Raw genomic sequence first — 15,657 nt, 5'->3', positions numbered from 1 at the left:
ACTAAAATAAGGATTTTGGACTCTAAAAGGTTCTCCTTTATGCGGAACAATGTTATTGGTGATGGTCTAGAAATTTGTAGAAAACAGCACTTTGAGGATTTTGCAACATTACCGTTCTTACTTTTCTTAATGGGAGTATCGCTTTTCTATCTCTGAAGCATCATATTCAGACTATACGGTAAAGGATCTTCGGATTCATTGACCCACAACCTATGACCCATGTACATGCACTGCTCCAATCACTTTAAAACAGAGTGCTGCAACATATCTTATGCTCATACAGTTGGATACATTTTGTCCGCTTCAGCACCTTCTCCCTGAAAGTGGGCGGAGGAGTGAATGTTAGCAGAAGCCTGTAATGTTCAGGGAGTCTCTAGTGTCTGGGCACCTCCCATGGCATACACTCAGAAGAGGCCATGGGTAAGTGCAATGCAGTAACATCCTTCCCACTTAGGCCATTATGGCCTCTGCTGAGCGTATATTGCGCTCTGCAGCAGGAAGCATGATGGAAAGGCGTAGCTTCCTGCGTATTTTCATCCAGTGTTTACTGCTTTTAGAATGTATTTTGGGATAGCTTGGTGTATTAATCTGCAAGCTTTATATTTTTTGATCTCTGTATTTGACTGTGTAATAAAACTGTAGCATGGACAGTTAAAGGGGTTGCCCACTTTCAGAAAATAATTGATTATGGTTTGTGTAATGAAAAGTTATACAATTTTCCAATATATACCGCCTGTATCAATTCCTCAGGGTTTTGTGGATCTCTGCTGTCATTCTAGAAGAGGCTTCTATGTTTACTTCCAGTGGATTGAAATCTGTCCATGGTCATGTGATGTCACACAGGTGCACGAGGCCTTTGCATCACACGACTACGATTACTCTCTATGATAATAGTGGCTTGTGCATCTGCCTATCCATCACATGATCTTTGAAGAATTGATACAGGAGGTATATTGGAAAATTGTATAACGTTGCCTTACAAAAACAATATTTGTTAAAAGTAGACTACCCCTTTTAAATGCATCAAAGTTTATTTGGGTAATTACTTTTGTGTGTTATGTTTTTATTTTCTTTTATCTCTGCTCTATTTTAAGAACATTTTGTCATCATATGACAAGCATCTTACATTTACCTGTATGTTTCCCTCTTCTGGATAGTTAATTGTTAGTTGTTCTTCAACTCCACTCAGAAGTTGGTGTACATATGTTACTATGATCCCCTCAATAAACGGCACACATAGAAAATAGCCCACCTCCCTCTTTTTTATCTCTCAAGGAGGCTTGATAAAGATTCATGGAGAATGGAAACCTTGCAGATGTTATGCTCAGGTTAATGAAATGCAAACATTTCACTTCTTTGGATGCTGTGGCTTTTTCTAATTTATTTGCAGATGGTGAATGATACCATATTAAGCAGTGTAACACATATAACACATAGTACTTGTTTTTCTCATTACAGCTGTAACCTGATCATTCAATAACCTGGTAATCTGAGCCATTTATGCAGAATTCTGTTGAGAAAAGCATAGATGGTGACTTCAGGAGGCAGGGGTTGATGATATTTAACCTTCTGTGAAGAGTGTTTCTTACCTCAACTTTTACTAACGTAAAGGCAAAGTTTGTTTCAATGGCAGTTAACACACAATGCATTTCTCCAGTTAAATATTTATACAATAAGATTTATAAATTATATAGGTCGTGCAAATGGGTGAAAAGTCCACTGTCTATATATTTATTTATGCACAGGACTGTATATATTTTTTGTTTGTTTTTTACGGGTCATCTTCCCTGAAATATAGAAGATTCAACTTTCAGCGCTGATTGTTGACATTATGTTTCTCTTGCCTTTCTCTATTTGTTTGTCATTCTGCTTTACTTCATTATTGTTTGGGGGAGAATCTGGTGCAGAATTATGTAATTATATTATGTCTAACTACTACATTCCAGATTTAATTGCAATTGAATTGTGTTCATAGCAGGAATTTCATCTGACCCAGAACAAGTTGTAAAGAAATACATGGAAAACCTCCAGAAACCACCAGAAGAGGTAAAGTGGCTCCATTCAATACAAATATAGTAATATATAACTCTAAGGCCACGATCATATATAGTGGCCTTATGCTAGCTGTAGCTGCCATGGGAACAATGGTGCATGGCACGGTACAGTGAGCAGACGTGTGTTTATTTAGACAAAGCCACATGTGAATTTCAAACAGGAACTATAAGAACTTTTACTTCTTACTACTGATTCCACTTTTGACTTGGAACTCTTAAGTGTTGGAACTCTTTAAAAGTGTTGAGCTACTTTACTTAGAATTTTATGTAATGTGGGTATACCTTTTGTATAGTATATTGTATTGGTAAATTACCTAATATCATGCCCCTCCCACAGACTACAGAAAACATGACGTAAAGTGGCCAACCCCTTTAAAGAATCATTAGCAGTATTAACAGAGGGGCCAGTAGCATCACATCTTTGCTCATCTAAAAAGTTTTGTTATTTATTTCAGGATTGTATTATCTGCATGGAGACCCTCACTAGTGCATCAGGGTACAGCGAGTCTTCGGAGTGCAAAAAAATCAAGGATTCTGCTGTAGGGAAACTGAAGAAGTGCGGCCATATTTTTCATCAGCTTTGTATGTTAGAAATGTACAACAGTGGGAACAAAGTAAGAATTCCTTTCTCAGTTGGTCCTTTATGTGCCAGCTAGCCTTTGTTTTCTTAGTACTACTGATGGACTTGTATACACTAGGCTTCCTGACAGACCGGTTTATTGAGTACATACATTAGGGTCTTGTGTACTTGTCACCACCCTATTGTAACTTCTGTTTGTACAGCGTTAAGTGGTCAAACCGCAAGAAACGGTTGCCAAACACAACATTTTACCCCGCCTACCCAATCAACATCTACAAGTCTTTGTATGTCTCCAGTCTTGATATTGCATTCTTGATTAACTTGGATATTTACCAAGGCACAGAAATTGTTTGCCATCTGTGTGGTAAGGACTGTGTGTATTAATAATCTATGTAAATTGTTGAAGGGCAAAATAGTTTAGTACCAGCAGCTAAAAGGCTCAGTTTTTTTTAATAACTATAAGGTTATGCCCTTTTTAAGTTGAACCCTTGTCAAACCTCCTTGCAACAATGATGGTATATCACCCTTCAAGGAGATATCAATGAGCTTTTGTAGCTTTGCTTTCTGCAGACCCGTGGGACCTCATTTAGTTGTGCCAGGTACAATGCAGAATTTATCAGTTTCATAGTTGGGCGTTCCATGCGCCTCCATACAATTTGGGTGTGGTGCGTTCGCTTATAGCATTACCAAGGCGTCTTTCTCAGGAAGTTTTATTGCTAAGATGGAGTAGGTGAGAATCTCATAGACTGTAAGCTCTTGAAAGGGCCCTTACTCCTATTGTTCCATATAACTGTTTGTACTCTATAATGTAGTATTTTATTTGTATATGTTCCCTATGAATTGCAAAGGGCTACGGACTATACTGCCCCTACAGAAATCAATATTATTATTGGTTTTGGTGAAGAAGTAGTCTTTTTTTTTTCAGACGCTTTATGGAGTCTCAGTACTGTACTATGCTGTGAAAAACGCTTGGCATGGAGTGTATAGGATACAAAGGTTACCTTTCTGTATGCAGAGCTGTGTCCCTAGTCCCATGGAAGTGGCCAGTGTGGAGTAGGGCTGACATGACTTCCTGAGGGGGAAGCGATGGGGGGAGGAGATATGGGTGACATGTAAGGTTTTTTTTAATTTGAAATCTATGTATAACAATTCTCGAGGGTGGCGGCGGAAACCACTCTTCACTGGCCACTTCCATGGGACTAGGGACACAGCTCTGCATACAGAAACAAACTTTTATCCAACTTTTCTGTGGAAAAAAGCCAGTTTTACTACTCTTTGGCAATGTGTACACTATACTCTATAGGTACATGGGGGAGCCAGAAAAAGGCTCCTGATGACCGGTTCCTTGTAAGGCAAATAGTAATAGAACATTTTAGAGGCCAATTAATTTCCTGGATACTTAGGTCCCGCTCTGTTATAATAGGAAGAAACATTTATATATGTTCCTGTATGCCGCCATACTTACTGATAAACTATGTGATCTTTAGCAACTGTACTGTTCCTTTGATCCACCTGTGGCGATCAGTTGTTAAAGGGGTTTTCCCACAAAGGAAAGTTGGGCCCTACCCACGGGATAGGGCCTAACTTGCTGATCAGTGGGGGTCTCGGTGACTGAAATTGCAGAGTGCCACGCTCAGCGATCTCCGTCAGCTCCATAGAGATTAATGGAGCAGAACATTCTTGCGCTGCCGCCTGCTCCATTAATCTGATGGAGCAACGAGGGGTCCAATGGACCCTTTGTTTTCACGATCTGTGGGGGTCTCCGCACTATCCGGTGGAGAAGTAAAAGTTAAATTGTTATGATGTGTAAATCTTTTCCATGGGTCACAAAGGAATTAAAATTTAGGATCAAGATTTGTAGAGCTCTTACACATCACATTTTTTAACTCTCTATGAAAAAATATTCTTATCACTTATTGTACAGGATGGAAGTTTACAGTGTCCAGCTTGCAAGACAATATATGGTGAAAAAACTGGAACCCAGCCAAGAGGAAAAATGGACATTTTTCTAATCTCTCAACCTTTGCCCGGCCATCAAGATTGTGGCACAATCCACATTGTGTATACCATCAGTCCTGGAATACAGGTATTGTTTGATAGTTCAGCAATGGCTGAGAATGTAGTAAAAGGATGGATCGTCAACTTCTCCAATGGGAGTTTTTGTGAAATATGCTAGGGTCTGCCTCAGACTGTATCAGTAGCCCAATCATTTTGTCTGCCCTTTAATTTCCTTTAGACTTTATTATTGCTGTCTACAATGTTTAGATCTAAAGCCATGAGAGCGGAGGGTTAAGCTACTATATTAAATCCATCACATGAAAATCAATTTATTATGTAATATTAAGAGTTATAACTGGATGGCACTGTAATTTTTCATTTTGGTAGTTGCTAAAAATAAGCAGTACCAAGGCCTGTAGACATTTCTAGGCAATCACTTTCCTGGAGGTAATCTGATGGTACCAACATTGTGACCTTCCAGGATTTCCAGGATAGTCTGGTGAAGCTGCTCAGAATACATATTACTAAAATCACAACTAGCGTTTTTTCTATTTAGCAGTTTAGTGGCAGGCTGTTTCATTGCCAGGTTAGGAAATGGTCTGAGACGAACTGTTCCCATAAGCCTATACCCTTTTCTCAGCTGTCTATTGCCCGGCATTCCCTAATTGCTAGTTAGATAACTAGTCAATCTTCCCTACCTAAGTGCAGATACGGGGACAAAGACAATGCAAATGGAGGATCTCCAAATACGTTTCAAAGAGAACAAATAGTAGAAAATCAAAAGGAAATTGGATAGTGACAATGGAGGCAAAGGGTCAGAGAAATCACAATATAAAGTCGGTGTGAACAAGAACTAGCTAAGTATTACATTATAGCAGACAAAGAGTGCTGATGAGCTAGAGCTTATATCAGAATTCATAAGGAGAGGGATTCTGTCAATCTCAGTCACTGCAGCGTTCTCAATAGTTCTTGAGATTTAAATTCATATGTATTCATACTTACAGTAATAAATTCCACCTGGAGGTTAATTGAGTTTGAGGAAATTTTGGATTCCTAAAAAATGTACTTTTCTTTTGTCTAAACTCTAAAGTTCTACGGGGAAGAAACTAAATGAAAAAAATAGCATGACCACAGTGTTTTCTGTTCTTCCTTCTACTTATTCAGTTGATAAATATCAGTACTGTATTACAATAATCTGAAGAACAGTGAATAAATCAAGAGATACCTTTTTCAGTGTATTTAATGGTGAGCTTTCCAGAATACTAGTTCTTTTCGTCAGACATGATGTTATGCATGAAACTGAAAATTCCCAGCATTTTATACACTCTAAACCGTGATCATCAAAGAACATTCAGGAAACTTAAAAAGAATGATATATCAGACATCGTATTTTCAACAGGATGGTATAAAACAGGCTGAAAACCCATGCAAAAAAAAAATAAATAAATAAATAAATAAAGTCACTGAGGAGCTGCGTTAGGTAACAACCAAAGATACAATTGAAAGGGAATAGATCACAGGTATCGTTGGGGCGAAGATAAAATATAACTTTTAATTAATATTCTTAAAAAGAAAAATTCCTCCAACATGTGCAACAGTGGATAGTGTGCCGCACTGTCACAAGTGATTAATATATGGATAAGTAAAAAGGACTTATTCAAGCTCAGAGAGCGCACTCTGTGTTGTTAACAGTTGCAAGTTAGCTCAATGGCCGGTGGGCAGGTACATCTAGAACATATGGGAGATATGTCCATATCCCTTCGTCTATTCTGTGTGCGATAAGGCAGCTACAGAGAATAATTCCTGCTCCTACAAAGTCCTAAGGTGCTACAAAATCTATTGTCCTAACTTCTCATCTCTCCACCTCTACGCGTTTCGCCCCTGATAATGGGGCTCGTCAGGAGAACCGTAGATGATGAGATTCCATGGAACGAGTGCTATATTCTACATTCATTCCGGACACAAACATAAGACAGATGCCGCTGGCGTCCTGATGGTGGGCGCCAGCGTGTGATAGTGGTAGCCCACTATCTCATTCTCTACGGTTGTCCTGACGAGCCCCATTATCAGGGGCGAAACGCGTAGAGGTGGAGAGATGAGAAGTTAGGACAATAGATTTTGTAGCACCTTAGGACTTTGTAGGAGCAGGAATTATTCTCTGTAGCTGCCTTATCGCACACAGAATAGACGAAGGGATATGGACATATCTCCCATATGTTCTAGATGTACCTGCCCACCGGCCATTGAGCTAACTTGCAACTGTTAACAACACAGAGTGCGCTCTCTGAGCTTGAATAAGTCCTTTTTACTTATCCATATATTAATCACTTGTGACAGTGCGGCACACTATCCCTGCACACACTGTTGCACATGTTGGAGGAATTTTTCTTTTTAAGAATGTTAATTAAAAGTTATATTTTATCTTCGCCCCAACGATACCTATGAAAACCCATGCAGCGTGAAAAAATAGCTCTGGCTTTTATCTGCTTGTGGCCACCAGGTCAGAGAAGGGGTTCATGAAGCTGGCATGGATATTAAGACCACTGTGCAAGTTCATGAAGCTGGCATGGATATTAAGACCACTGTGCAAGTTGTTGAATCTCTGCATTAATTTATACTCCCATTCTTTCCTTTCCCCATTAAAACTGTAATCCGCAAATCTTCTATAGTTTAGTCCTCTCTAGAAAAATATGCAGCAACTGGGAGATCTTTCCCTTTTATTTTTTTTTAATTATTTTTTTTTTTTAAAGAGAACCTGTCAGGCGAAAAAAAAACCCTAAACTAAATATATTTTCATAAACTGCCATTATAGAGCATTGCCTCTATCACTTCATTGTCCCTCTACATGCCTGTAAATCTAAACAATGAGGTCCTAAAGCTGTATGCAAATCACCTGTGAACTGTCCAATGAGTCATTAGCATATTCAAGCTGTCCAGCTTATTCATGAGTGGGAGGCACAGCCACACCCCCAGTCCATGACTGACAGCCTGTATAATGGTGTAATGGCTGCTCCATGTGCTTGCTGGTGCTGGCGCCCCCTGCTGTGTGTGTGTGAGATACAACAGCTCCAGGATGCAGCCATGTTATAGCAGAACATGTCAGGTACTTGTGTAGCTGATGTCTGTGTATTAGGAGGATGCAGCATGTCAGCAGATGCAGCACACACACTAACTATGCTTTACTATACATTACACACAGACATGAGGAGAGGGGAGGAGTAACATCACTGCCTCTGACCAGCCTCATTTACATAAAAAGAAAATATGATTTTATTATGATTAATGTATGAAATAACTAGATAAAGACTGTGATGGGATCCTTGTGAGCTGCTCCAACAGGTAGAGGTGACAGAAATAGTGACAGAGACCTAATGACAGGTGTCCTTTAATGTCTGAATGGTGCGATTTCAAGCACTGATGGAGTTTACCCTACATAAAGGCCTGTGGTGGTACACAGTTTACATAACAATGTATATCACATTGGAGGAACTGCAGGAAAATCATGGCTCCGTTGACTTCTACTCATCCCCATCCTTCATGGAAGCATGTCGTGATTTTATGTGATCAGATACATACCTGCAATAGATATTGAAAATGTAACAGGACCTTAGGACATCACTCTGGTCACATGACATGAAGTGGCCAATGATGTAACAGAGCTCCTCTTTCAATGTTCCACACAGGAGCATGTCCTAGCAGTGTCCTGTCAATCAGGACTAGGCAAGCAGGACAGTGAACACTGCATATACCAGACTCCATTACTATTGTTGGACTAGGCATATAAGTTAACAAACTGTTTTTTTGTTTTTTATTTTTTAACATTGCAGCCATGGAAATGAACCATATAAGGGAAGTGCTTTTTAATCATAGATTTTAATGTAGTATTTATTTTGGGTGGGTTAACCCCTACGGGACACAGCATCTTTTGGCCTAAAGGACGCGGACCCATTTTTCAAATCTGCCCTGTGTCACTATAAGTGGTTATAGCGTGGGAACGCTATGAGATATCCAGGGGATTTTGAGATTGTTTTCTCGTGACACATTGTACTTCAAATTAGTTTAAAAATTTGGATGAAATCTTTTGCGTTTAGTTATGAAAAAAAACAAAATTTGGCAAAAAATTGGAAAAATTCTATATTTTCAACGTTCTAAATTCTCTACTTTTGATGCAGATAGTCATAGCACCCAAATAAATTCATAACTTACATTTCCCAAATGTCTGCTTTATGTTGGCATGGTTTTTTTAAGATTCCACATATTTTACTAGAATGTTCTGAGGCTCAGAATTTAGGTATCATTTTTCACATTTTTTGTAAAATCACCAAAACCCGTACTTAGATGGACCTGCTCAACTTCTAATTGACACTGAGAGGCCTAAATAATAGCTAGACTCATAAATTACCCCATTGTGGAAACTACACCCCTCAACGTATGAAAAACCACTTTTAAGAAGTTTGTTAACCCTTTAGGTGTTTTATAGGGGTTAAAACAAAACGGAGGTGCAGTCTGAAAATTGTAATATTTTTTCACAATACACTCATTTTGGGTGGAAAATTAAACATTTACAATGGATTAAATGAAAAAAGGCTCCACAAAGTTTGATACCCAATTTCTCCCGAGTACACCGATACCCTATATGTGGTGGTAACCTGCTGTATGGGCACACGGCCGGGCATAGAAGGGAAGGAGGCGCCATCCAAATCAGATTTGCTATGTCACATTGTACAGGCTATAATTTTTTTCTTTTTTTATTGAGGACCTATAGGGGCTTATTTCTTTTGCCACATGAGATGCACTTTTCTGGTACATAATTTTGGGGCATCTATAGCTAATTGGTGAGATTTAATTAAAGCTTTGTTGGTGGAGGAAATGAAAATCGTCAATTTTTAGGAACATTTTTATGTGGTTTTTTTTTGGCCGTTAACCATACCATAAAAATAGTATATTATTTTTATTCTATGGGTCGCCACGATTACAAAAATACTTCATTTATATATATTTTTAATTTTTTCCCATTTTTACTGAATAAAAAGTAATTTGGCAAAATTGTTGTTAATTTTAGCATCACCGTCTTTCATATGCATAACTTTTTTATTTTTCACCTCACAAATCTGTTTAAGGGCTTATTTTTTGCGAGAAGGATTGTTCTTTTTAGTGGTCTTATTTTAGATTGCGTAACTTTTTTAAATCACTTTTTAGAGCATTTTTAAAGGGCATTAATAAAAAATCATCTTTTTTTCAGAGAGAGTTTTTTGAGGTTGTTTTTTACGGGGTTCACTTTGCGGATCTAATAACGATTCTGTTTTATTATGCAGATTGTTACGGACGCAGGGATACCAAATATGTGGGGGTTTTGTGTATTTTATTCAATTGTACTGAATAAAAACTAATTTGGAGAAAATCTTATTCATTTTAGCATCACCATCTATTCATATGCATAACTTTTTTATTTTTTGGCTGACAAATCTGGTTAGGGGCTTATTTTTTGCGAGAACAGTTGTTCTTTTTAGTGGGCTTATTTTAGAGTGCATAAAATTTTTTAAATCACTTTTTAGAGCATTTTTTATAGGGTATTAATTAAAAATTATCTTTTTTTCGGAACGTTTTTTGCGTTTTTTTCCTCCGGCGTTTACCGTGCGGGTCCAGTAACAATTCTGTTTTATTATGCAGATTGTTACGGACGCGGCAATACCAAACATGCGGGGGTTTTTTGTGTTTTTATGTTTTTTATACTTTATTAAGTGTTTTTATGGGAAAGTGACATTTTAGGGGCTTATATTTTTATGTATTTATTTTTTATTTATTATAATGTGTAGTGTTAAGTGTTTTTGCATAATTTTACTTCTACATACTTGAACTTAAACCAGTGATACTCTGATCACTGGTTTAAGTTCAATACACTGCTCTACAATACTATTTTATTGTAGAGCAGTGTAAACTGTCTGAGCAAGCTTGCGCATGCTCAGACAGTTTACAGCCAGACCCGGAAGGGTTCTGGCTGCCATGGAAACCGGGCAGCTCCGGGGCACATGCCAGTCCTCGGAGCTGCCCAGGAGAGGATCGGATCCCCCGGTAAGCGGCACGGGGGATCCGATCCATAGGGGGAAGACCCTTACACGCCGCGGTCATGCTTGACCGCGGCGTGTAAGGGGTTAACACCCGCGATCGGAGTCGGCTCCGATCGCGGGTGTTAGCGCAGGCTGTCAGCTGTACTAGACAGCTGACAGCCGCTGCTTCTGGTACCGGCTCCGTTCGTGAGCCGGTGCCAGAAGCAGGACGTTATAGTGCGTCCTGGTGCGCTAAGTATCTAGCCACCGGGACGTACTATAACGTCCTGGTGCGCCTAGGGGTTAATTTAAATTGCAGGTTCTCTTTAAGCTATAAGGAAAAGCACTTTCTGGACTCCACCATACATGTTAAAGACAGGCGCTTAACCACAACAATATACCACACACCAACAGACTGAACAGCCTACCAGAGAAATGACAGTTTCCCACCTAAACACACAAGACACTCCATTATATACAGTTAGGCTATACGTTATAACCCTATCTTTTCAGAAAAGAGGGACCTGTCATGAGTAAGAGCATGTAACCGTGCTAGAAACGTGTTGACGCTGACTTGTATACCTGTAAAGGCGGTTTTACTTTGTGGATTTCTAGACTTGGAAAAACACCTCCTGACGCTGAGATCTGAATTTTCAAGTTGGGCTACTGACCAAAAGTGACAACAAAATAAGCAAAGCATTAGCCATCAACGGTGGCAGGTTACTCACACATAAGAAGACCTTACAGGAGGCCTGACTAACCCTAGTAGTCTCTATTGCCAGGGAACTCCAACCAATTCTTCATAAAGATACAAGACTAAAAGAAACATTCCCAGTCCCACCAAACCTGAAACAACTTGTTGTCCAGATTGCCCTGAAGCCCTTGTCAGAAAATGGCACGTTGATCTGCCTGCAAAACAGTCACCTGTGTGAATGTGCCAACACGTTTTGAACCTATGTGCCTGTACCACAATCACAGCTGGTACATATGATCAAGGGGGACATTTTCCTGCAGGTTTTCCAATGTGGTGTACCTCAGTATGTGCGAACAGTGTCCCACCACAGGTCTGTATGTGGGGTTAACAGGCCGGAGACTTTATCAGAACGTGCACAGATCCAACATTAATAACAAAGGGAAAGATCTCCCATTAGATGCACTTTTCTCCAGAGAGGATCACACTATGGAAGATTTGTGTATTACTGTTTTAATGGGACATTCCAAAACACAGAAGGAAAGAAAAAAAATGTGAGTATAAATGAATCCAGAGATTTAACACCTTGCACAGTGGTCTTAAGATCCATGCCAGCTTCATGACCCTGCTCTCTGACCTGGAGATCACTAGTAGATAAGAACCAGAGCTCTTTTGGCAGGCTTTAAAAAAAACTTTAAAACAACAGAATGATAAATACACAGACATCTTATTTACAAGAGGATGGTAGTAAACAGACTAAAAACCTTTAATGTCCTTTGATGATCAATTTCTTGTGTGTATAAAATGTGAATTTTCTGTTTCATGCATAACATCATGTGTGATGAAGAGAACTAGTATTCTAAAAAGCTCACCATCAAATATACTCAGCCTCAAAAAAGTATCGCCGTATTTTTCACTCTTCTGCTCTTTATGGCTAACACTGTACAAGTCTACACTACTTACAATAACCTGTGCAGTTTGCCTTGCAGGTTTCTACAAGGGGATTTTACATTCTTCATCTTCATAATGTTTTATCAAATATATACAAATACATATATACAAATAAAATAAGATATTACAGAGTACAAACAGTCATATGGAACAATAGAAGTGAGGGCCCTGCTCGCAAGAGCTTACAGTCTGAGGATGAGGGGGGTAACACAAGAGGTATTAGAGCTTGTATAATGGTCCAGCCATGTCGTTTTTTGTTTTTTTTTCTTTCTAATAAGGGAATGGAATAAAAATAGTTTAATAAAAAAAAGCTGCTGCCTGAACCAACCTGTTGATTATTATATCAAAAGTGCTTTACATTGCATTCTCTTGTTATATAAGTAATGCTGTATAGTAGCTATATACAGTGGAGCCCCTTTGAATAAACCTCCCAAGTTGTTGTTTTCCTACATTATAGCTCATACACGCTCCTATTGATGATCATGTTTTTGTTTCTTTTAAAGGGCCCTGAACATCCTAACCCAGGAAAGCAGTATACAGCAAGAGGCTTCCCTCGTCACTGTTATCTTCCAGACAATCCCAAAGGAAGATTGGTAAGATGACTTTATTTCCAAGTTTATGTGTTCTCTACCTTTTGCAGTGTCTGTGTAAACCAAGGATTAGCTTTAGAAATTTGCTAGATTACAATAATACTAATACAGTGCCTACAAGTAGTATTCAACCCCCTGCAGATTTAGCAGGTTTGATAAGAAGCAAATAAGTTAGAGCCTTCAAACAAGAGCAGGATTTATTAACAGATGCATAAATCTTACAAACCAAAAAGTTATGTTGCTTAGTTATATTTTAATACATTTTATCTTACGGGATGTGTTTATTCTAAAAAGAAGGGGTACAGTAACCCCTGCATCCGTATTCATGTAGACACGTTGGCTTTAAATGAGCTGTAAGTAATATAATGATCTTTGTGAAAGAGGAAGAACATTTTAACCTTTTTGTGTGTATGTATTTTATGTAGGTACTGGAGCTTTTGAAATTAGCCTGGGCCAGGCGTCTGATCTTTACTATTGGCGTTTCCAGCACGACGGGTGAATCCGACACTGTTGTGTGGAATGAAATCCATCACAAGACAGAAATGAACTCCAACATATCAGGACACGGTTACCCTGACCCAAACTACCTAGACAATGTCATGGCAGAGCTTGCTGCTCAAGGAGTCACAGAAGATTGCTTAAATATGTAAATGGCTGGCTGGCTGCCCTCTCATGAGACTGGGGAGGTGTTCATTCAGTTCATATATATATGATGCCTTAAAGATTTGATTTAAGTTAGCATTATATTTTTTAGTAAAGCAATACATATATAAAATAGGTTTACAAATGTTGAGGAAATCTTGGCTTGAACAAGACTGGCATGTGAAGTCACAGCGCCAACCCTGCCGGACAGGGTCCGGCCATTACCATTGGTCCACCATGTCTCCTGCATATGTGTAACATTATACAGTCTTCATTACATATACAAAAGGAAGAATGCATTTTTTCTTCTTTTTTTTTTTTTACAGAGTATAGACCTGATATAACCAAAATGCAATATTGGCATGGGTTTCAATTTAGCATTTATACATGGTACTTGGCTGGGTACATAATAGCTGGTGCTTGAGCCCCAGGTGAAGTGAAGACTTGTTTGGCTCGAGTGCCATTGAATTGCTATCCTCTTGGACTCGATGAACTGAACCTGTTATATAGTTAATTTTATATAAAATATCTCTAAATCAAGAAAAAAAATGTACTTTTATTGTTAAAGTGAATTATACCTGTTTAACAGCAGCACATGAGAAGCAAGTTGTTTCTTTACCCACAGCAATTTTTAACAATAAAATATATACTTATGTATTCCTAAATAAAAATTTTATGTAAAATACACAATTGTGGGTTAGTTGGCACAATTAGTAAAGTACAAATACCACCTATTTGATGCTATTTTTTTTTAGATATTCTCTAGTTCCTAACTAAAAATCCAAATGTAACTGAAATAAAATACGTGAATAAATACAATTCATATTACACTAAGGGTGGATTCACGCGACCGGTGCCCGCCGTACCATAGCACGACGGGCACACGGCAGCGCGTGGGGAGAGGGGGAGAGCGCTGCTCACCCCCGCCCCTCTCCATAGGGATATATGGCGCACGGAGCAGTACGGTGCTGCACGTGTGCGGCACCGTACCGCTCCCGTAGGGCGCCGCGCGCCCATTGCCGTCTATGGGGGACGTATATCGGCCGTATATACGTCGGCCGTATATACGTCCCCCTTGCGGTAGTGTGAATGCAGCCTAAGTATTAAGTTCCTGATGCAGGATTAGATAAATCATGGAGGTGTCTTTTTTTTTCAGTTTTTTGTTTATTTTATTTTATTTTTTTCATCTTGAGAAAATTACTTTAGGAGCTCTGATTGGGTTTGGTGATTATGGCTGCTGAATACATATAGGGTTATATATGTACATAAGCAGACCTTGCATCAGGGTTTGTATCCTTTCCTGTGCTGACGTTTCAGTTAATGTTTTGTTAATCATAAATATAAAAAAAATATTTAACCCCTTAAGGACGCAGCCATTTTGTAGCTTAAGGCTCAGCCCGATTTTTTGGATTCTGACTTGCTTCGCTTTATATGGTTATAACTTTTGAACACTGTTACTTATCAAAACGATTCTGAGATAGTTTTTTCCCCACATGTTGTACTTCATTTTAGTGGTAAATTTTGGCTGATAAGTTTTGCGTTTATTTACAAAAAAAAAGAAAATATGATACATTTTTTGAAAAATTTGCCATTTTCGAAATTCTAAATCATTGCGTTTTCAGGCAGATAGATTTACCACCTAAATAAGTTGCTGAATAACATTACCCATTTGTCTACTTTACATTTTCATAATTTCTGAAATGTCTGGATAATTTATTTTGATGTCACGTGGCTTACAAATAGAATATCGCTTTTCCGGATTTTCAGAAATGACTATTTTGGGGATAAATACAGTTTTGAATGAAATTTTACATATTTAGCATCAAAACCCCCTATATAATCTACCCATTTTCAAATCTGCACCCCTCAAGCTATCAGAAACAGCTTTTACGAAGATTGTTAACCCCTTGAGATCTTCATAGTAATTGAATCAAAATGGAGGTGAAATTTAGAATGGTCATATTGTTCCCTTATACGTTAATTTAGCACTAAAATTTACACATTTCCAAAATATAAAAAGAGAAATCCCACCATACAATTTGTTCTGCAATTTCTCCTGAGTACAAAGACCCCCCACATGTGGCTGTGACTTGTTTTATGGGGG

At 38.6% G+C, this 15,657-nt stretch overlaps 1 protein-coding gene across 5 annotated transcripts in view; it reads left to right on the top strand.

Annotated features, from left to right (window-relative positions):
- Positions 1-14,243, top strand: part of DTX2 (deltex E3 ubiquitin ligase 2) — a 53,727-nt gene extending 39,484 nt beyond the window's left edge. For 3 of the 5 annotated variants that reach the window (XM_072136337.1, XM_072136340.1, XM_072136338.1), the window contains 5 exons: positions 1,976-2,046; positions 2,510-2,668; positions 4,559-4,720; positions 12,825-12,914; positions 13,337-14,243. In XM_072136337.1, the coding sequence (XP_071992438.1) occupies positions 1,976-2,046; positions 2,510-2,668; positions 4,559-4,720; positions 12,825-12,914; positions 13,337-13,561 (707 nt within the window). In that variant the 3' untranslated portion in view covers positions 13,562-14,243. The remainder of the gene's footprint in view (positions 1-1,975; positions 2,047-2,509; positions 2,669-4,558; positions 4,721-12,824; positions 12,915-13,336) is intronic. The other 2 variants (XM_072136339.1, XM_072136341.1) reach the window with 1 other exon arrangement.
- The last annotated feature ends 1,414 nt before the right edge of the window (positions 14,244-15,657 follow it).

This window comes from Engystomops pustulosus, chromosome 2 (assembly GCF_040894005.1).
Source record: "Engystomops pustulosus chromosome 2, aEngPut4.maternal, whole genome shotgun sequence".
Taxonomy (NCBI): Eukaryota; Metazoa; Chordata; class Amphibia; order Anura; family Leptodactylidae; genus Engystomops; species Engystomops pustulosus.
This window is presented reverse-complemented; position numbering and strand designations above follow the sequence as displayed.